This window comes from Nipponia nippon, unplaced genomic scaffold (genome assembly GCF_047370975.1).
Source record: "Nipponia nippon isolate SJK-2023a ecotype South Korea unplaced genomic scaffold, ASM4737097v1 scaffold_3, whole genome shotgun sequence".
NCBI classification, from domain to species: domain Eukaryota; kingdom Metazoa; phylum Chordata; class Aves; order Pelecaniformes; family Threskiornithidae; genus Nipponia; species Nipponia nippon.
Genome location: NW_028262347.1, coordinates 64,296,579 through 64,319,702, shown reverse-complemented (window position 1 = coordinate 64,319,702; position 23,124 = coordinate 64,296,579). Strand labels below are relative to the sequence as shown.

At 47.5% G+C, this 23,124-nt stretch overlaps 1 protein-coding gene across 1 annotated transcript in view; it reads left to right on the top strand.

Annotated features, from left to right (window-relative positions):
* DENND2A (DENN domain containing 2A) overlaps window positions 1-23,124 on the top strand; it is a 60,748-nt gene that overhangs the window by 4,481 nt on the left and 33,143 nt on the right. The window contains exons 2-3 of the mRNA XM_087766118.1: window positions 19,907-20,005; window positions 21,716-22,927. Coding sequence (XP_087622244.1) covers window positions 19,935-20,005; window positions 21,716-22,927 — 1,283 coding nt within the window. The 5' untranslated portion in view covers window positions 19,907-19,934. The remainder of the gene's footprint in view (window positions 1-19,906; window positions 20,006-21,715; window positions 22,928-23,124) is intronic.

The window sequence follows — 23,124 nt, the reverse complement described above, 5'->3', positions numbered from 1 at the left end:
GCTAGGGAAACCAGCTGCAGCTGGGATACTGTTAGTTCCAGAGATCTAGCAGGGCAGATTCAATAGTTACAGTGGTGATTAAAGGTCAGGTTTTACTAATTAAACTTGTTAGGAGTTAGTACATCTCTGAGGCCTTCTTGTATGTTCTGGGCGAGGTCATCAACCCACTGCTGGGACACTGCCAGCCAGGTTTGCTTGGGGTCTTTTGGTTTTCTTTTTTCAGTCTCTTGTGCAAACAAGAATTTGGCTTGAATGTTACCTGTTCTGTTTATGTGCTGTTACACGTGGTCCTTTGCTGTATGTGAGACACGTCTGCGTCAGCCATCTGACGAGCAACTCACGGGCAGTTGGGGTAAAGCCTGGGGTTGCTCATCAGGAGCAGGGAGGCCAGGAGAGGAGGTGGTTGCCCTGTGGCCAGGCTGCCATGTTCAGCCTGTGCAGGAGTTGCAGGTCCCCGGTCCCCCTGTGCTGCAGCCAAAGCTCTTGCACAGCCCTGTGCTGGGAACTGGCAGTGTTTATGTGATGAAAAGGAGCAGAAGATGGCTTTTCCTGAGCACTGCCTTTGCCCATACATGTGCTGGCCCAGAGCCAGGATGGAAACTCTGTCCTCATGAGCAGAGAGAGGGAGATGGGAGGGGCGAAAGATGGAGAGGGGCCCAGAAGCAGAGGGAGTTAAAATAAAAACACCAACCCACGCAGAGAAAAGCCTCTTAACGGATAGGCCTGGCTGTCCCCAGGGTTCTTCATGCAGTTGGCTTCACGTGCAGTGCTGATGAGGTCTCATCTAGGAGAGTGGGTATGGGACATGGATCATTTTGAGATGCATGATGGAAGATCAGAGTAAAAGGCAAAAGGAAGGAAGCAAGCTAGACGGGTAAGTTAGCTGTCGCTCGGCTCTATCTGTGATGCTTGAAGTGGGGTTTGTGAGTTGCTACTGGTGCTGTGCCACTAATAAGGCAGATACTCCTGCGTTAGCTGTTGGAGGGGCATTACTTTGTTTTCAACTGTGGCATCCTTTAACTGTGGCAAGTCTCGTCTTCTCTGTAAAATAGTATTGCTAGTGCTGATGGAGGTTTGTTTCACTGGTCTTGTTCCTTCTAGCGCACGTACAGCAGAGAGCTATCGATCTGGATTGAGACTAGTGTAAAGATAGGTTCTGCAAGCAGATGCTGGCAGCTGCATTTTCCTATGCCCAGCTTCTCATTAGGCATCATGGTAAGTAATCAGATTTGCTGCATACCGGGTGCCAACCTTGCTTCGAAGGGTCTTGCCTCGGTTAGATATCTGTGCAGGAGACTGTGCCTGGCAGAAAATCTGGTCTTGGAGAAGCAGTCAGAGAAGCTTGGCTCTGAGCTCGTTTGAAAATTTGGCCCAGGCACTTAAAATGTTGAGAGCCGATGATGGTTAGGGGCAGCTTGAGTGGGGAAAGGTGCCACCTCACTTGGAAGTGGACAAAAGAGTTCTGGGTGGGACCCTGCCAGGCACTGAGACTCCTGATCCTGCAAATTCCTGAGAGCAGATGGCTCCTGATCAAGTTCAGGCACGTAAGTTGTGTTTCCAGAAACTTACCGGGGACTCTGGTAATCCACCAGAGAGACTGTTTCTGGGGGCAAGGACTTAGTGCTCTTTGTAACCAGAATTATTTTAAATGGCTAGATGCTCTGTGTTTTAATTAAATTTCCCTTTGGGAATCAGTGGTGAAGTGTTTCTGTGATCCAGCTATGCTTAAATATTCTGTACAGTGCCCCCAGTTTGGCAAATCATTGAAGCAGACATGTAGGTCTAAGCGCACGCTAAAATCCACCCAGCAGAGCACATTGGCTCCTAGTGCAGTACATCATTCCCGCTCAGGGAAGTCTGGACTGGACTTCATGCAACGCCAGCTTCAATCTAGTTGAAGATAGTGAGCTTTGAGCACAGGCTTAAAATGAAACACCTGCTTAGGTGTTTTCCTCATCACAAGTGGTCTCTCACACACCCAGTTGTATTCTGTAGAATCATTTTATATTAGCGATGTCCTTGAACACTGCTTTCCTCTTAATATCCTGCAAGACTTCTTGCCAAGTGCTTGCTGACAAGCCATGTTACAGTGAGCAGTTCAGGTGAGATGCTGTCACAGCCCTGGTATTTTGCTAGCATTGTGAATAGGCATGCATATGTGAATGATTAAATCAACCCATCAGGGTGTCATCTGGAGAGAAACAAATGCCGAGCTTGCTTTGCAGGCGGGGGGAGGATGAGATCCCCCTCTGTATTTGCTGAAAGCTCTTCCTCTCTGCAGATGTGCAGCTGCTGAAGTTCTGTGCCAAAAGCCGGCCGTGACTTACAGAGCTGTGGAACGTGCACACATCTGTTTGCAGAGGAGAGCAGTGAAGGGGCTCGGGTCTCCTGTCCTAGGGGATTACGTTCTCATGATAGATAGTGCTGACTGTCATGGAGGGAAATGGCAAATTTCACGGGGCAGCGTGAGGGCACTTCATAAATAGGAGTTTGCTTGCCAGTGTCAGCCAAACACCAGCTTGCTAAATTAAAATGGAAAGCAATCCCAGAGACTTTTCAGACTATTGGAGCTTTTTCTTTAAAAACGTTCAGCCCCCTCAGAAGATGAATATGTTTTCCACATACAAAAATACAATGTGTTTCAGCCGCAAAGCATGCGGTGAATACAGGCTTCACCTTTTCTTTTAGGTAAGAGTTGAGTCTTGGGTTATCCAGAGCTCGGAGTGGCATAGTGGCAATGGGAAATAAATGCCCAAAGTCCTTAGCTGCTCCTCGTAGGACATTCCTTCCAGCCCTTTCACCAGCTTTGTTGCCCTCCTCTGGATGCATTCAGTAGTAGTATTTTATTTTTACTTCAGGCTCCTGGTAAAGATCTGCTTTTTGAAAAATGAAGCCTGACCTTGGATTACATTGATTTTTCTTTCTTTCTATTTTTTAAGTAAAAATAAATTTTCAAAAAAGCATGGAAACAGGTAATCACCAACCCATTCTTTTCTCCTGAAGGACTTAAGAAGTTCAGCTGCCTCACTGTCTTTTTTGCACGTGTAACTTTTTTCTTTTTTTTTTAAACTTGTGAACAATATTTTGCAATAGAGGAGATTTTGGTATGGCTTGCCATGAAATCCTTGAATGCAGAATTAAGCAGAAGATTGTATAGTGCAACTTTTCTTAAGCAGTTGCTTCAGAGAGTCAGCATAACTTGGTGATACACTGAAGAAGCAGAGTGAGATGTGTGTGGATGAGATCACCAGAAAAACAAGGTGGTGTCAGCTGTCATTGCGCCATTAACTTTAGCTAAGCAATGACCTGCAAGTGAGGTTCAGGGCTTTTTGGTGTTTTGGAGGAAATTTTGTGGTATTTCTTTTTCAGTTTTGTGGTTGAATAAGAAATTATGTAAATAACTATTTGGAGAAAGGTGGCAGGGTAGCCCCATCTCTTCCCTTCCTTTGGTTTTTTCCCCTTCCAAAAAAAAAAAAATATGGTGGGAAGGAGGGGAAGCCTAAACAAAGTGTTTCAGCTCCTTTTGAAGGGAAGGTTTAACACACACAGATACAATCTAGCTAAATTTTGGTAGGTAATGTAGTTACAAAATAAAGAACCTAACTCTTGTATGCTTCCTTCAGATTACATTAAACATTTTCTTGAAAGTTTCTTGCTCTCTTTTTTTTTTTTTTTTTTTGGGCACGCTGAATTTAGATTGAACTTGGCAAAAATTATTTCAGTTGATCAGAAACTATAAGTAATTTACTCATCCAGCAACAGTCAAACCTGTTTGTGATTTATGGAAATTGAATTGCTGAGGCCATGCACCTGTATGTCAGGCATGTGAGTGGGATGCACCTTGCCCAGATAGGTTAGTTGCTGGACTCTTTCTGGTCAGGTAAAAGAAACAGGCGCTTCTACAGTACGGTTCAGAGTTTGTGAGATGCCTGCCTCGGGAAGAGGGAGTACTTCTAGAGCACAAATTACCTCTTGCAAGTATTAAAGAGGCTAAAAGAGCAGCTCACATGTGGACATCAAGAGTTAGTTGAGATGGATCGGCCTATTGTTCCAGTTTAGTTCCTGCATAGAAAATTATGTTAATCTGAGGTATCTGGGAGCATATTTGCCATATAAACTGCTTACTCTTATCTCAGTGTACAATATTTTGAAAAGTCAGTCTTGCCAAACAGATGACCAGAGGTAGGACTGATTTCTTACTCATCACCATTTTTACCTGTCATCAAAAGTCAGACTCATGTGAAGAAAGTCTAAAGAAAAGTGATTTCTTAGTTTTATATGATAACTATTTACAACACAATGCATCTCTCATATTCCTTTTGCTTGGGAAGGCGTATAAGCAAAAATAACTTCTTTCTAACCTATTTCTAGTGCCGAAATTTCTCCTCTGTCTTACTGTTCTTTTCAATGTGACTGCAGTGAACCCACTTGGAGGAGTGGATGACAGATTTTTATTAAGTACATGCTATCCAATTGGAATGTTTGAGTTATTACATGTGGAAGAGATGGGAAGAAGAATGCCTACTTGAATGCCAAACATTTTTCTTACCAGCCAAGAAGTAAATCAAGTATAGCATTACATAAGCTCTTTTTGCGCCTCTTCTAATTGAAGAAAATGTTTTGGGAATTTCCCCTGAAAGACGGAGTTTAGGTTTAGTTTGCCAGTAATGTCTGTAGACATTCTCTTTTCAAGAAAGAAAATCTGGTCGTTATCAAAAGATCCGTTGTGGTCAGCCATGGATAATTGAAGCAACATAGTGCAGCTTCTAACTTTGCAGAAAGAAGGTGGTTCTGGTAGGAGAATCTGTCTAACTGGCCTGTTCGTAGGGTATCCAATGTAGAGAACATGTGCATTTGTTAAAATCACCGTCTTCTGCAGGGAGAAAGACATGTACGGACAACCTCTTTCCTGAGCCAGACCTTTAGAGCTGAGTGTGTAGTGCTGATATTTTTGGGGCAGGGGGGATGGGAACTTCACAGAGGAATCTGCGTATCATCAGGGTGTTGTACCAGGTAGGTCACCTGTCTCCTAGTGCTGGTCATCTGCTGTGGGAGACGTCCTCCCTCACCCTGCAGGAAACCTTTGTATTCTTTTAACATCGCATGGGAACCTGTAAGACTTGTCCCCTCCAGAGAGATTTTATGAACTTGAGCTGAGGGGGCTCTGCTTGGGTTTCTGTAGGTAGACCTGTGTTGGTGAGGAGCAGAAATGAGGTGAATGTGGAGGGTTTGGTGGGTGAAATGCAAGCCACACCATAATCACTGGAGTCAAATCAATACCTTCAGCACGGCTAGGATTTCACCTCGTGTTGGATTGGAAACAAGATGTTTATGAGAATTTAAGATGAAAGGGGATGATGTTTATTGAATCGTTCAGGGGACGGGGGCTTCCGCAAAGGGTTTGACTCCAGAAGACTCCTACTTTGATAGTTTGTTCTGGGTCCTGTAAAATGCGCCCTTGTGAAATGCATTCAATGCTGGCTGCTTTGTAGTAATCAGCTTTTCCTGTGCACAATAAACAGTATCGGGGCCCAGTCCAGGACAGCATTCAAACATCTTGGGTGGAGTATGCCCTTGTGGTTACCCTGGAATACAGAACTTGGATGCATGTTCTCCGGGTTGGAAGCTTCTGTAAGAATAGCTCTGCTTTGGTTGTGAGATAAGGGCTCGATGGAGGAAATCATACATGGGTGCTCTGCTTCTGCTCCGTTATCAAAGTTTGATGTATATGAAAGAAAGTAAACAATGGAAATTAAAGTCCTCTAGAGTATGTATTGCCTTTAGCACGTCCCTTGGAAGAGTGTAGTGAACAATATATGCCTGTTGGATAGCTCCAGTTTCTAGGTTTTCTGCCATGAGAAACCCAAAGTAATGCTTCAGCAAAGAAAAAACCCAAATCTCCCAGGTAAATGCTTTCAGTATTTCTCAGTTTTGTTTTGTTTTTTTAATTTAGTTATGAAATAACTTTAAGCGTTTTTTTTTAAAAATTGCACCCTCATCAGTATTTGCCAAGGCAGACTTACTGGTGGATTCATGGCCTCCCTAATAGCTTTCACTGAACTGTTGAAGTTTGTTGAGTACTACAGAATTACTGGGGACAAAAGAGCATGGAAATGTGTTAGTAAGAGCATAATTGTGTATCTAGTTTTAGCAGTCATTTTTTATTGCTTGCTTGCTGGAGAGTTTTAAGAGCTGAAAGGCAAAAAAATCTCTCTTGGGGAGGAAAAGGCACCTAGTAATACTGTTTTGAAAGGGATTTTTTTTTCCAGTTTGTTTGTATGTTTGTTTTGTTTTCCACAGAGAAAATGAGAGTGAATTCTGTCTTTTACAGTAATTAATGACAGGTTATCATAGGATAATCCAGGTTGGAAGGCATTGTAGGAGGTCTCTCCTCCAGCTTCCTGCTCAAAGAGGTTCAGGTCTGAGCTCAGACCAGGTTGCTCAGGGCTTTGTCCGCTTGGGTCTTGAAAACCTCCAGCGATGGAGGCTGCGGGACTGTTCCAGAGCTGTATTATCCTCATGGTGGAAAAAAAAGTTTTCCTTACATCAAGTCTCTACTTTGTTTCCACTTGTTTCCATTGTCTCTCATCCACCCAAGAGAGAAGCAGCCAAGGAACTGGCTTCAGGTCACACGCTGCGCTACACTGATGGTTTTGGTTTTACGAGAAGTAAAATGTTCAAAAAGTCACGACAGAATGTGGAAACCTGAGTCTTGTTTCTGAAAGGGACTAGGGCACGTGGCTGGCAGTCCAGATCTGACTTGGACACACTTAGGTGCAGAGCGTCACTGGGTCAGTCTGTCCGTCTTCTGAGCTGCCAGGACTTGAGGAAGCTCTTTCGACCATGTCTGGATTAGTCAGTTCTTCTGGAAGTACCTTTTTCAGGACTGTGACCTGTTATCTCAGACACCTCCCACGTTAGCAAGGTCTGCTGGTTCTGGAGCTGGATCTGGCACCTGGTAAGTGCCAGAGTTTGCAAGGTGTGTAGGTGCACAAGGATGCAGATAGATGTTTTCTCAATTTTCCCAGCAATACTGGGACAATGTCTCCTGTTGCAACCAGTGAAAAATGAATGAGTGCTTACAGTTCTTTGACAATGTTAGCTGCTTTTACAACGTTTGTTTAAAAAAAATCTGATCCTCAATTGGTTTTGAAAGTGGGTCTAAACTTCAAAGTCGTGTAGTCACTGCTGAAAATTTTACCTTTCTTGATTTTTTGGGGGGCTTTTCTGCCACCAGAGTGGCAGAAGAATGTGCTACCAAGCCATCACGGTGTTGTGCCTGCATTTTTGCCTGATGGTACCAGAAGATCAGATCTTTTCTCCCGCCTGTTACATAGTTTTCTTTTACAGTAAGAAGTGGCACCAAAGCCCCTGGGGGAGAATCTATGGATATATACAGTTATAAACAGTAGACTTGCTCCGTTCACTCCACCCTTGTCCGGTGGGTCGGGGAGCCAACGAGCAAAGGGTCCTTCCCCAAGCTGTTTTGTGCTCAGGTTGCTAAATGCCTGGTTACGGGGAGGGTGCAGGCAGACGAGCAGCGCAGTGATGTGAGTTGATTTTCTGTTTGTGTTGCTTTCTTGTCCGGGGGTGCCAGTGTTAGTGCAGGGGGAAACCCTCGTGTTTCCCTGGGCCATTGCCTTCCTGATGGACTCCTCTGCCAAGCCCCTTCGGTGGTTCCTGTGCTCAGGATCACCTCCCAGTGCCTGGGAGGGAGAGAGTATCAAACCGCACGTGAGAGCGAAAGGGCAGAGGAGGAAGAGCAATTTTCCCTAGGATTTGGGGGTTTTGGTTAGGGTTTTTTTTCCCCACTTTTATTGGCCGTGAGTGCAATGACCGCTTAACCACATGGACCGGGCTCGCTCCCTCCCCCACGCTTCCTCTCCCTGGCAGAGCACAGGCTCTCAGATTTCCTCCCAGCGCGGGCGGATGGCGGATGGCGGCTCTCAGCTACATTCCTCTTAGTACAAAAGAAAAGGAAAAACTGCTCTCCATGCGGGCAGATGGCCGACTGTTTCCTGGCAGCTCTGCTCCAGTGTCCTTTTTCCTATTGTCCTGACAAACACACGCACACACACACCCAGAGAGAGCAGCTTTCCTCCTGGAAAAATAAATAAATGCAAGCCCTCCTTGCAGAGTTTTTTCTTCTTTGGAGCTCTGCAGGTTTCCTCCTCGTGATGGGTAAACGGCCACTCACGTGCTGCCTGGCCCTGCTCTCTGCTGAGGAAGGTTGAACAAGGGGGTGGTGTGCTGCGCTGCAGTTGAAAGATTTTAATGAGAAATAAGTTATGCAATAAGCAGATTCTGCGTTTGTAATGGCTGAGATATGTGGGAGAGTGAGGGTGGGAAGAAAGAGGAGGTTGAGCAAGGCAGGGGGAAGTGGGGTCTCTGGAACCAAAAAGCAATCTACAGGTGACTTTTTGCTTGAGCTCAGAAGGTGATGTTAAGTAGAGACAGACTAGCAGCAGGTCATGGACTCGGTGCTGGTACAGGAAGGTCTCCTGGAGCATGCAGCTGCCCGGGCTCTGCAGATGGTGCCCCAAGGTTGTGGTGATGGACACTTCAGGAAGCTGTGTGCTAAATCCTCATCAGGAGGGGCAAGAGTCGGCATCCTGCAGGGTGAAGGCCACCAAAGGAGAGATTTGCTGAGGCTCCGTTTGTCTTCCCTGATGATAACTTATTTTGGAAGAAGTTGAGGTTCTTCGTTTTAATGCTCTCATTTCCTTTCTCAATGTGAGACAATTTGTCTTCCTGCCAGGAAACTCTTTGCAGAGTTGCTCCTCGAAGGGACCTCTTTGGGTCCCGTTTATGCTAGAATAGCAGAGGTTATCTCACCACATGGAAAATGAATTGCAGTGTGGTTCATGAGCTGAAGTCTATATTTTAGTGGCAGGTTGTTTCCTATGCTGTCAAATGTTTGGGTTTCTTATAAGCATAATAAGAACTCTGAATTCTTTTCAATTCTTTTTACACTAGAAGTGATTTACTGTTGTAGTAGGACTAGTATATTTGTAACACAGCATTCCTGTCAAAGGAGGGAAAGTACCTACACCAATTGGCTACACTGGTAGAAACACGTATTCGCCAATGTAGTTTCGTCTTCGCTGGGGACTGAAGCCAGTTCCACTGCATCTGCTAGGAATCCTGCCTCTTCACGTGGCTGGTAGATGGTTCTGCTGGCAAATGTCTGCTCATGTAAATCTGGTCCATATTTCTTTTGTTTTATTCCATATTGACTACAGTCGTCTTGTATGTGGGTACTTTCAAAGCCAAAGAAAACAGGTATGAAACGCTGGCTCCACTGACGTCATCGGCAAGCTCGTGTTCGCTTCAGTAACACAGGATTCACCACTAATGTCTTCTTCAGCCTTGACTTAAAGTAACTGAATTTTCATTTATTAGGCTGCAAAGCATAAGTAAATCTAATCCCACTTTGAAAGGGGCTGAGCAACCCCACTGTGTGCACACATGCGCTAATGCAAGATCTAAAACACAAGGAGATGATCTCGTATTGCCAAGAACCGTCACAGAAGAGCTGTCCTCTGCTCCTGCCTTCATTTCCCAGGGTCTTGGTTTCTCCATCTGGAATTACAATTTTTTTTAATCTTTTGTTCATTACTTCCTAGTAGAAAGCTTAGCCTGAAACATGTCATTCGACTGAGCATTGCAATTAGACTTCATTTTAGCAGCCAGACTGGGAAATACCGAATCTTTCTCTTCCTTCCCATGTAAATTTTTTTCTTAGTATTTGTTAACCTACCTTCAGGAGTGAAGACTCATCATGTCTCTAAACAGTAATACAAACCATACTTGCCACCACAAAGAGTAACAGTATTTACCTTCTGTACAGGCAGGACTTAATCTGTGCTTGTGAGCAGTGAATTAGAAAAAGCACGTTGCTGTTTTGTTTGACGTGGTCGCGTAACATCCCACCGCTAACCCTGGAAATGCTGTGTTTCCAGCTGAGGGTGTGGTCGCCTGAAGGAAACTGGAGGGATGTCGAATACCCTTTGAGTTGTTGAGCTTTTCTTCTGTTTGTTTTGTGTTTAGAGGGAGGAACAAAGGGAAAATAAGACAATGGGAAATGTGGGACAAGCTCAATAATAGTGAGTGCAGGGAGCCCCACCTTTAACAGAAGACAATTCACATTGTGAGACCCTGTTTTCGATTTCTGCCTTCAGGTCAAATCTTTTTGTTTCAGTCTGCAGTTTTCCATGCTGAGTGTTGCCTCTGGCTGAATTACTTCTGAAAGCCTTCAGCCAAAATGTTTCAGCTGTTTCAAAGAGTGAAGCTAGGGGAGAAAAATGTGCTGTTTCCCCTGCGTTAGAAAGTACATCAGGCTTTTCTTTTGCTAAGACTAATCTTGTGCTTCGAAACAGAAGTGTTATATGCTGCTTGGATCAGGAATCTGTTCTTTGCCACTCCCGTGTCATCTCTACCTTAACTTTTCCAAGGCTCTGTGGGAAGAAAATTTCGGTTGGCACGTGCTCAGCAGAGGTTTTTATTTTTAGCAGCTAAAATCTTCAGTAGTTACCTTGTTCCCAAATGTGCTGTCTTTCCAGCTGCCTGTGCCAGGCAGGTGATGCTGGTGCTGTCCCTGTGGAGCTTCACCAATATGGCCCACAGCAGGTCCTGCTGGTTTCTCTCTTCTCATTGCTGAGGGTTAGCTTCTTTCCAAGCAGACCCTTGTTGCCAACTCGGTCCTAACACTGGTCCTATAATAAAGCCCCAACCTGGGATTCATATGTGAATGGATACATGCCATCTGCGGGTCAGAGCCAAAGGCTGGCCTGCTAACCAGCAGTACAGAATATGTTTCTGGGGTTTAGTAGGACCTCCTTGTAAATCTCTGCCCAGGAACAGTGGACTAGACTACCAGGAGTCTGTTTCTCCTGTGCCATCAACTATCCCGCTGGCACCGTAGCAGAAAAGAGGTAGAAACGGCTTGATTTACTAGTGTCCAGAAGAGGCAAAGCCTGGACTAGGAGGGAAGGAAAAGATCCCTGGTCCTAGTCAAGGTCGATGATTTAGACATAAAGACAGTCATTCTGCTTCTAAAGAAATAATTGCTCACTGTGCATGCGAGGGTGCGCAGTGAGGGAGAGGTGTGGGATCCACTCAGGATATTGGCAGTGGAAATGGATGTATGGAGTCCACTGTCTTCAACGTGAAGGTGCAGACCATCTGCGTAGGGCAAGCGTTGTCTCAGATAAGCACTGTGGACATGCAGAAGCTGTATCCGGGAGTTTGGGATGTTCGATAGCCAGGAGAGAGCAGTAGTGGATCTATAACCTGGGGAAATGTGCAAGCTCCTCAAGTTCTGCCCTGTAAGGGTGGCAGAAAGGAGGTGCTCAAGCCAACCTGGTGTCAGGTGGCTTTGTTTTGGTGAGACTACGCCTGGAGGCAGGTAAAAAAAATAAAAAAAATAGAAGCTGTGGGGAAGTGGTTTTTAAGGTAGTAGATTGAGTGGTGGAGGATTCCTGAGGCTGGAAGTGTGGAGGGAAGGCTGTTTCTGCTGGAGCAGGGAGGTAGGACAGGGGTGGGCAAGGAAAACTGAGGCAGGGCTGAGGGGCAGGTAGATCTGGGAGAGCCCATAGTTTGGGCAGGGAGGGGGAAGTAAGGTGAGGAAGAGTCTGCAGCTAGGAGCCATTGTAGAAAGTCCTTAGGATGGAAGGAAGGTATTTGGACAAGCTATGGGTAGTGAAGGACTGGCTAAGCAATGACTTGAGGGGACAAGCCTGGAAAGAGAGGGATACAGGGAAGTGGTGATAGGAGGATGGGGAGGGGCAGAGAGGGCTGGGACAGCTGATAGCATGAGATTAGCAGTGGGTGAGGAAACTGGGACTTGAATAGGGACCTCGGAGAGTTAAACCTGGACTGTCTGGGCGAGGGGAGATCTGGGAAGCAAGGACTGATATTGAGTAGGTGAGGAAGACTGTGTGTAACAAGGTTCTAGTGTCAGGAGGCAAGAGGACAGAGGACAAACTTAAAAATAATGGCGTGCCCCACATAACCTGCTTCCTTCCAAAGCCTGGAATGGAGCCCGTGATTCCTGAAGGTCCCTGTGCCCTTGTCAAAACCCCTGGCAGAGCGACTGTCCCATCCTCTTCCAGGAGCTGCTTCTGTTACCAGCTATTCCACTAACTCAGGTGCCGGAGGTCCCTACAGTGGAGCCAAAGCATCCAGCCATCCTGGTAACTCCGTGCCATCCCACACCGTGGGACTCCAGGTTTGGGGTTTTTTTTCCAGTTTGCCTTTAAACCAAACCAACCAACCCAAAACTGAAACTTTATGTTCTCCAAATATAGTTTCTGTGTGTGTGAAGTGGAGCACTCAGGAACTGAGAAGCACCACATTTACAGTTGTCCATGCCATTTCAGTTGTGTCTTCCATGCATGTGCACTGCAGTGATCAGGCTTGGCTGAGTCGTCACAGGCGTCTCTTCAGCGCGTCTGCGGTCTCCTTCAGTGCAACAGAAGGGTTCTGCTCTGGAGGCAAGTCGGGGTAATGTAGCGAGTGAAATGGGTGCCTGCAGGGGTTCCTTGCTTAATTTGGCAGGTAATGAAGGAGAAATGGCTAGGAACCTCCTCACCTGCCCTTCCCAGAGCTCGCCGTCATGTCGGACAAACCCCGAAAGCAGATTTTTTTGCCAGCTGTGTGTTCCCTGGCCTGGGTGCCAGATGTGGGGACGTGGGCCTGGCCTCATGGCTGCTTGTGAAGGCAGTGGCATTTGCAGTTGGAATAGTCTGAAAAATCAAGTCTTGCTTGTCCCTGTACTAAGAGCAAATTGTAGTTTTGCCTGTAGTCTGTGCAACCCAGTTTGCATTTCTATGGTTATATGGTGAGCAACAAATGTCCTTGAAGGGAAGCAGTGAGGAGAAAGCAAAACATTCAGTGAATCTGTCACAGCAATATGATTTTATCCCTTCCCTTCCATGTGCTTCAGTGCTCATCAGGTTTTCCGTTACAGGTGATTGATGTCACTATCCGAGCAGAAAACTTTTTGCTTTCCCCCCCTTTTATTTCTTTGCTGATTTAGCGAGTTGAACTAGCTAACTTGCTAGCCCTTGCTAACTCAGAAGGGGCTTTACAAGCATTGGAGCTGATACAAAGGAAGCAGGAGCAAGAAAGGAGGAAAATGCAGGCACACCCTTAGTCAATGGCAACTATTAGATCTGATCAGGCCTGCCCTTTACCAAGGCCAGGGATGAGACCACGTTGCTGGCAGCCAAGGGAGGAGCAGAGGCCCAGGGAGAAGGAGAAGCAGGGCAGTCCCTTTAACCATAGTAATCCTTTAAATCAGGTTAGTGACATATAGGGCAGAGTTTGTTCTGTGGGCTTAGGGAGGGAGAAGGTCAGTAGAATGAATTATGTCATAAAATTAAAGACACAACACAGCTTTTCTGCACACAGGCTGAACACCGACACTGCGAGTTTCTGCATTCCTTGCATTGTAGTGTTATTCCTCAGACATGGGGTGCATGCACAGAGAGAGAGGTTGCGGTACATCGATTCCACTTGGGTTTTTTGAAAATACAGTTTGTTTTGACACATGGGATTCTCCTGACCCCCTTGTAAGCCCTGTGGTGTAAGATATGATAGGTCAAAGGGAAAAGTTAGGACAGAGTGGGGCAAGGGGGGTAGGAGGCTGTGTGGGATCTGGCTCTGAAAGATACTGCAGGAGCGTATTGCTTCCCAGTCATTGTCATTGGCCCTTCATGGATATGTTTACGTAGGTTTATCCTGCCTTTTTTTCTTTAATAAACGACTCAGGCCTGGCAATCTACAATTAGGATCCCATTACGAGTGTGATGAACTGACTGATCCTGCTGTTAGTGTCTTCCGTCTCCATGGCCTGCAGGAGACTTGCGTGGCCAGGGCAATCAGTGCCTGCAAAGAGGTGACAGCTCACCTTGCCCCAAACTGACTGTGCCCAGCACAGGGTGTCAGAGTAGCTGAGGTGGGAAGGCACCTCTGGAGATGGCCAAGTCCAGCCTCCTGCTCAGAGCAGGGGTCATGTAGAGCAGCCTGCTTAGGACATTGTCCAGTTGGGCTTTGAGTATCTCCAAGGATGTAGACTCCACAACCTCTCTGGGCAACCTGTGCCAGTGCTTGGTTGCCCTCTCAGTAAAAAAGTTTTTTCTTGTGCATAAGCTGAATAGTCCTTTTACTGGATGCCACTGAGAAGCCCTGCTGGTCCAGAGGTAGCCTGTCCTCTCAGAGGTACGCTCATCTGTAGGGCTGACTGGGAGAGGAAAGAAATCCTCTGAAGAGAAACTGTTGCTTCTGGCAGCTGAGGAGGGCTTGTGGCACGTGTCGTGGAGCTTTGGGTCAAACACCCTGAGCTCAAGATACCTTTGTATCTGCCTGCAAACACCCTTCTCCATACCAGAAACAGCAGGAGGGCCAGTAGCTGATGTCCGGAGTTGCTGCACCATGGTACGTGAGACCAGAGGGCCTGGCTGTGTGACCAGCATGGGCACCTGTGGGACTGGGGTCTCCCGCTGGAGGAAGCCACCCAGTGACCGCCGCTGCCCAAAGGCGCCAGGCCACGTGGGGGAGGCTGGCCCAGGAAAGCGCTTTGCAGCAGCACGTCCCCATGCTGCGGCAGGGAGCTCCTGGGAGCTCTCACGGTGGAGGGAAAGAGGCAGCAGCCCAGGGCTGCAAAGGGGTTAGGAGCCATGGCAGGGGAGCACGAGCTGGGGGTCAGGCCTTCGTCTGCGAGGCTGCCAGGTCAGGGCAGGCTGGCCTTGCCGCTGGGTTGGCATCGCGCACCTTGATTCAGTGACTCCCCTGCTGCAAGCATCTTGTTTCGCCCGGGGAGCCTGCTCTTGGGTCCCATTGCCCTTCTCGGCTTTAGCTGTATCCCCGCTTGGTTGGTGTCCTCCTGGCTCTGCGGGGGCTCGCCCCCTGAGTTCGCGCTGCTGCTGGGGACCTTGGGAAGGCAACGTGCTTGTACCCGGGTCCAGGGACACTGCTTGGTGCTGGGACTGTGCACAGGGGACCATGCAGTGGCCTCTGTGTGTGTGTTCGTGCATAAGCACACGTTCTCATGCCTGCTTCTTCCCCCAAAGGGAAACGGGCTCCAAACAGAGCAAGGGCTGGGGAGGGGAGCCTTGAAGTCTTTAACTGTTGGCTTCCCCTTAGTCATGATTTTCCTGTTAGTGTTTTGTCTTCTTGGCATCCTTCCTGTTCTTCATATATGTATGTTATATATTGTTGGCTCGTCGTTGCTGTCTGTGTGTTGCATCCTTCATTCTGTAAAGCACAGGAGCAGAGAGGTGTTACTTGCAGGCTTTGTCTGGCTGCTTGGGGTTACTCATGAAAGTAACTGGAGAAGGCATTTCTCTGAGCACCAAGGAGAAAGCGTGCGTGGGCTTTAAACACAGTGTGTCTTTTTTCTTCTTGGAGGAGAGTTTGACCAGCTGCGGGTCGCTTCTGGTGCTGTGAAGCCTTACTGTTTATATGCACCAGTGGTGTGGCTAGTATCCCAGTTATGGACTTGGATCCAATTATTGTGCGAGGTGCAGAGTAAACAGAGCAAAGAAAATCTTGAAACACGGCCTCCAGCACGCGGCAATGGTAATACCCATCCCCAAACCACAAGACCCTTCGAGATATGCTTGGTTTATTCCCCACAAACAAAATAGCAAAGAAGGGAGGTCTGGGAGGCTTGCTGCCATCCCTGCCTGACCTTATCGGAGGCAAGACTCCATGTGTGCGACCCGCATGCTGGCTGCATACGTTTCTGATGATGTAGACTGCAGGGCATTTGGTGCTCCTCTGGCTTTTGTCATCACCTGGTGGCTGCACCAAGCTCAGTGGGCAAAGCTGGTTTCTTCCTTTCCCTGAAGGAGTTTAGCTCGTATTCCTCTGGAAGACTTCTCCATCCTTTGGGGGTGGGAGTGTGCCTACTGTCAGCGCCTCTTTTTTATTCACTGGTTGCTTTGGAAACATCGCATAGTATCTAGTGCCCTGAACCAGATGTGCGTACTCCAAAAGCGTTTTGATCGGAAGTGGGGAAGAGGGCATTGGGGAAGGGGGGGTGGGAGGAAAACTTAAATTAGAAGAAAGCCAAACAGCTATTGCTGGAGACAGATGATTACAGCTCATTTCAAGGCTGTTTCCTGCATGCCAATGATAGATCAGTAAACAAACGCCTCTTTGCGAACACAAAGCAGGCAGGAACTCTGTTTGGAAGAGAGAGGTCGGGGTAGGTCTTGCTTCGCTTGGTAGCAGGAAGCCCCTATCACATGGCCCTGGGAATCGTGGGGCCGGGTGCATGTGGGAGATACGCCGAGAGGCTTCTGCTGGGAGACTTCACATCCTTCCCAGGGTCCGGCCAACAGGTTTGAGAGCTCCCTCCCCTCCCTCTTTCCTCCCGCCTCCTCCCCTGTCCTTCCTTTCCCAGTTTAATTTTGAAACAATGTCAGATGACTGCTTTGTTCCCCCAAACAATGGCAGGGGTTACTGAATAAATTGCAGTGGCGAGGCTCTCCAAATGGGGCTCGGCATCTTCTCTCCCTTTTTATGGCCTTGCTGCTCCAGGATGTACGTGCCAGGAGCGGTGGCCCTGGGCTCGGGTTGCTGCGGGGCTGTGCCTCCCATTGCTGGTAGAAAGTTCTTCTGTGGTTTTTAGAGAAAGCAGCAATCGGTCAGGCAGTACCAGCTTGATGTATGTATGTCCTTCTCGGGTTGCCTGCTAACTGAACTCAACCCTGCTTGTTTCCTCTAGGCAGTTTGTAGGGCCCTGGTCACGTTGCATGTGAAGCACGAAAGCAGAGCATTTCGGATAACACTTCTGAGCCTCTGGCAGGTCTCCCTTCCCTATCCCTACACGTACACTCTCTCATGCTCTCTCTCCCCGCTTCCCTCCCTCTTTCCCTCCTGTCCACACAGTCTCGTCACTTCCCTTGTACCAGATCGGGTGCAGGTTGGATGCATTCCTTGAGCTGCTTTGTCTAAAACTCTCAGTGAGCTATAGCAGGTCACAGAAGTGCTCCAAGGAGAGCCCAAGCCAGCACGCGATCAGGGTAGCCTGTGGTCGATCATAACAGAGATGTGGGGAGACAGGAGGAACAGGAGCTCCCCTTGCCCTTTGCAGTGAACTGTCATGCTAACTCTGGGTGCCTTGTGGAGCCAAACCTCGGTAGAGAAGATCTACCTTTTGTTTTCCTACTAGAGGCAATTTTCCATCGCTGCCATCCCAGCTTCCTCTTGTCAGGTGTTGGCAATGCCTGTGGGTCAGGCCTGCAAGTTGTTTCTGGTGACCTTATTAACGGAAGAGATGATCCCATCACCTTTGAAGTTCATTTGGGCTTGGGGTTGGCCCCAAGCAAATTATCTGACTGTTGGACTAATTGGGAGGTACCTGATTATTTTCTGCTATTTTATTCCAGAGGTGACTCTTTTTTTCCCCTCATGTCATCCGGTGTGTTTGGATAAATATTTACTCTTTTTGGGCAGGACCAGCTAACGTGCTACAGTAATCCCGTAGGTGATGCTGAGGACACTCTGTATACCCTGCTGCTCAAGGGTGAAGGCGCAGCAATCTGTGTATCTCCTAGGGGTGACTTTACTCTCCTAAGTGGTGTGTGTTGTCAATGGGTGTGTCGGTAGGTACCCGGTTGTTGTCACATTGCAGCATTCGATGTGTTGCTGCTTTGGAAGCTGCTGGCCTGCTCTTTAATCTGCCCAGTGTGAGTGTGTTGCTTTGGTTACTCCTGCCACACATGATGGCTGGGGGATGAGAGGTGTCCCTCTGGCCTTGGCGCCAAGTCATGCTGATCTGTGATCACAGCGGTGCTCCTTTCACGGGGGACTCTTTTGCAGCACTCAGCAACTGCTTTGTGCCTTGCTTCTGCTCACCGAGGGCAATGGGATCTGTCCCATCCACTACAGATGAAGAAACGAGTGCACCTCTTATTCTGTATTATCTTCTTTTTGTCCTCTCCCACAGGAGGTACGTCAGATACATGACTGTGCTGAGCACCAGCACACGTTTGCTCATGCTCAGATGTTCGTCTTCAAGGCAGTGTTTGTTAGGGGACTATTGGAAAAGGCTGAGAGATGGAGTTTCCTGATGGGGAAGTTGTGTAGTGTTATCAAGACAGAGGAGCTCATCCTAAGTGAACATTCGGTGTGGCAGTGGAGCCGCAGGGGTTGTGTGTGTGCCAGCTCCCATTGTTGTTATGTTTCTTACCGCTAAAGACGGTGCCAAGGAGCTCTGGCTACCGACCCTGCTGCGTGAGGCACTAAATGAGTGATGAGTGAAGAGACCGTCCCTCCTCTTGGGAAGTTGTAAGCCAAGTGCAGAGCAGCCTCTGGTGCAGCTTTGCAGGAATCTGCCTTGGCTGCCTGGGTGAGTCATTCTTTGGCCGGGGCCACGAGCGATCATCAGTTTTTCATTATTCTCAATCCATAACAGTTAACTGATGGATGAATAGATTTTGTTCCTCGGGCTGGTAAATTTTCTTGACAGTGTTGCAAGGCTGCTCTGTGTCTAGAAGTGAAGTGGGTGTTTGTTCCAGTTACTAACGAGGAAGAGAAGCCAAGGGGGTTTATTGTCTGGGGAAAGAGAGTCCGCTAAATGGTTAGCAATGAGCTGCCTCGAGTGTGTACACATTGAGTTGACCCAGAGTTCACTCCTCGCCTCAGGAACATTGCCAGCATGGGATAAAGGGAGGGAGAGAAAACTGCGAACAAACAAGACTGATTTTTTTTTCTTTCTTTCTTTCTTTTTTCCTCTCTCTGCCCAAAACACTTCAACAGTGGAAACGAGAGATCCTTTTGTTCTTTACTGCTTCTGGTGTGGTGGTTTTTATTTTTTAAACGACAAGAACCTACTAAATTTCCCAAGGCACTTGATCTTGATGCCAAATGCTAGGAAGGCATGGCAGGGCAGCATCTGGCAGATTTGAGAGGCTTCAGATTTTCCAAGTTTTGCCTACAAGATGGTGAGCCTGTTGTCATTGCAATGCTGCAGAGCAGGCAGACCACCCTGAGAAGAGAGGAGAGATGGTGCTGCGGAGTAACAGAATAATTTTTTTATTTTTTTATTTAACAAGTAAGAGTATTGTGGGGCAATAAGAAGAGGATGGAGTCTGTTGCATTGACCCGGTAGCAGCAGTACTCAAAAGAAAGAGAGGGACAGTTGCTCCGTGAATGCTAAAAATCATGAGGCAAAGAGAACAACTCATTTTTGTGATTGATTTATCTTACGCTCACGAGGAGTTGTCCTTGAAATCAGATCAGTAGCAGCCTAACATGGCCCACCAGAGAGAAGGAAACCAGTGGCTGCAGTGCAGTGTCTCTTCAGCCTAAAATGTATTCTGTCCCAAGCTGGGGACATTGTGACAGTGTTACATGCACAGGGACCACTTTGGTCATGTGGCCTTAACACAGGTTGTTTTAAAATTGTTTTTGTTTTAGTCTTCTGTGAGGAAAAAAAAAAAATCTAAATCCGCTGAGATTTTGGCAACAATAAAAGCCTTCATAAAACGTGCTCCATATCGAAGTCATGGTACGGCAGTTGATGCTGAGTCAAAGATAATTTTTGCCCTCAAAACCTGTTGACTCCTCCCTGGGCTTCTGAGGGGTAATGCTATCACCCCTCTTCCCGTTTCACAGAGGAGGAAACCGAGGCTGTCCTCAGAGAGCTGTCATGTCTTACTTCTGCTCTTCTCCTGGATTTCAGAAAGAAACGTGTCTGTGTGTGTGTCTGTGTTGTGTGTGTGTGTCTGTGTTGTGTGTGTGTGTGTCTGTGTTGTGTGTGTGTGTGTCTGTGTTGTGTGTGTGTGTGTCTGTGTTGTGTGTGTGTGTGTCTGTGTGTGTGTGTGTGTGTGTAGAAAGAAGACAGAAGGATGCTGAGCACAGAGCAACGCCTCCTCCTTGTGTCTGTCTGCAGGTGACCTGCTGCCCTGCCGTGTGCTGACATGATGACAGCTAGCAAGGCAGCCGATGTGAGCAGCAAGTCTGAAAGCAGTGTCTGCAAGTCTGTTGAGAGGTGAGAGCTTTCCATGTTTCAGTGCCGGGGTGCTTTGCTTGTGCTTTTATCCCTAACAGAAAGAAAACCAAAGGAAGGGAACACACTCTCTGCTCTGCACTGTCCCTCTCTCCTCACACGTTAAAACACAACCCTGTAGGTCTCAGGTGGTTTCATCGCCATCTCAGGACTGTGGCGCTATGCATTTTAGCATCCAGTCAGACAGATAATGTGCTAGATTCACAGTACTAGAAGAGGTCTGCCCCAAGGCCAGACCATTTGTGCTGATGATATCCCCACCTGCACTTGAAATCTTCAATGCTGGAGACTCTGCAGACTCCTCTGACAAGCCCTACTGTCCCCACCCATTGCAGGTTTTTCCTGGTGTCCAACCTTGGTTTCTACTGCACAGTCCAACCACCAGTGGCACTGCGGTGCCCTGCTCCTTGGGAAAGGCCATGGTGTTCACAGTGCCAGCTCTTAACCAAAGCATGATGTTGTCACTGAGACAGCCAGGAGTTAAATATCTGTGAGGCAAGGGAAGAACAGTATCTGGCTCAGGTCCCATCCCGTCCCAGACTCAATTTGCACTACAAGTGAATCTGCAATGTCTGCCAGCGTTGCTTAACTCCAGGACAAAGCTCAAGGCCTGCCAGCACACAGGGTATCCACATGGATGCTCTTACAAGAGCGCTAAGTTCTGGAAGAGGCAGACTTGATACATTTAAGTTAATGGAGCAATTTCTTGACTTGAATCTCAGTGTTGGGATCATGGTTAAATGGGACTAATGATACAGGTTTGCATCCCAGTAACTACCTTGTGTTGTCCTGGTGCTCCTTCCCAAGCCCAGGCAGACCCTAAAGACATGGCTAAGTGCTTTGGTTCAGAAACATTTTGTGTTGGAATAACTCTCTGTTTAGCTGGAACTTTACTATATTGATCAAATATCACAATATTGATATTGTGATATTGCACACTTGGAAATCCCTAGACTAAATATATTAGGGATTTTTGGTGCAGTTTGGACTCAAAGAGTGAAGACATTTAATCCTTTGCTCTGAGAATGTTGAATCTGGTGTCTGGGTGCTATATCGTCGGCTCTAGGCCGAGGCAGTGTGCCTGGGTACATGGGGGCCCAAGCCTGTGTGTGGCCTGGGATGGTAGGGCCATAGAAATGTAATAATAAAAGTGCAGTCTTTGTGCATTAATAAGCATTTGGGGAACATTTGGATGGACCAAGAGAGATCCTCTCAGCAGGCACTAGAGGGATGCCAGCTGTATCATATGTTTTCTCCTCTGTTTAACAGCAGCAATTTTGCTATTGTTTGCAAATGGTCCATTTTGCATTTATTTGCAGTGGACCTGCTTAATGCCCTGATGATGTCCACACACACACACACACACACACATGCACGCACACGCTGGTGAACCTCTCATTGGTATCAGCATGTCTGATGTACAAAATATACGTCTCTCACCTGCCACCTACTTCTGCCACAGAGAAAGACTTCATTTCAAACTGCGTCTTAGTTGTAACAAGAGGAGAGCATTGCGTTCTGGCTAGAAAGGCCTTTCCCTGAGTGTCCTCCCCCGTAAGCCCATCTCTCAAGTGCTTGTTTTGAGCATCCTCTGCTGTTATCAGCTTTACGAGAGCTTGTGGAGCTGATGGACAAAACCAAGGGTGAGCAGTAGCAGTGAATGTTTCTTCTCTTTTTGTCTTTGGTGTGTAGGATCAAGCTTGCAGATAAAAACAATACAGCAGCTGTGAAGGAATTAGAAAGACCTTTGTGTGGATTTTTGGGTGAGAGATGTTCTGAAGGTGCCTCTGTCACCCTGGGTTTAACACCTGAAGCTGAACCAGTTTCTTCTGTGGTGAAGAACCCACTGGGAGCCTTGGAGAACTTGATGCTGGATCCAAGGCTAGACTGCTTTCATCAGAACATGCTTAGTCCCAAAATGATCATCAGTGACCCGTCTGTGGATCTGAACGTTAAAGAAAACAGTAAAATCATCAGGAGACAGATAGGAGGCACTCAGAATATATGGTCACCTGGAAAAATTGGCTTAAGAAATAAGTCCTTCAGCATCAAGGACAAAATTTCAGAATGGGAAGGGAAAAAGGAAACGCAGTCTGCTCCTCGCAGAGAGGAGGAGCAGGGAGTTAAAGAGGAGCGCAAGGTGCCCTGTGTAACTGAAAAGACAAGTGGGGAAGCACTGGTGACTCGGAAAGTGGAGACCAAGAGACATATGAACTGGGAACTGGAGTGCAAAGGGGCAGGCAAAGAGAGTGAGCGGAAAGCAGGAACTCAGAAAGACACAGGGCAGGCAGCAGACCGAAAGGGGGAAGCACAGAAGGATGAGGAATGTGAGTCCAGCCCTGGAAAATGCAAGGAGGTGAAAGGTGGGAAGTGGGAGGTCCAGAAGGAGAATCTTTCAGTGCTTAGTCAGGTCAAGAAGCTAGAGCAGGCTTTGAAAGACGGCTCAGCAGAGCTGCAGCCACAGTTGCCTGGTACTTACTATTCCCCACAGTGCTTGCAGGAGAAGGCAGCACAAGGACACGCTGCTCCCGAGGGCCATGAGAGCATATGTGGGGCTGAGCTCAACAAAAGGCTTCTTGGCTTGGACTCTGAAATCAGTGAGCCAATTTTTGGGACTCTAGAAGAGGTAAGAACTTCTCATGCAAAATCCAAGGAGTGCACGGTGGAGAACGTGTACACAGAGCCAGGAGTGCCAGAGAAGAAACCCTTCATCAACCCACTGCCAAAGCCCCGGCGGACTTTCAAACACGAGGGGGAAGAGGACTGGGTGCCAGCAGCTAGGAATAAAAGAAATTTACCCCCTCTGCCATCCATTCCTCCCCCTCCTCTCCCATCCTCTCCTCCCCCATCAGCTGTCAGCAGGAGGCTTTGGAGCGGGAAGCACAAGAACAACGCTGACCACAGGTATTCGGGCTGTGTTTCACAAAGGTGTTGGTCTTGATGGTGGAGTCCCGCCTTCCCATATCTGTCTGGGAGAGATGGATCTTCCCTGGTCACTCATAATCCCCAGAGAGCCTTGCTGGCCATAACCAGCATTCATCTCTCTGAGAATGTATGAGTTGCCAGCACAACTATATAGAGTAGCTGTGAACGGATAAGTC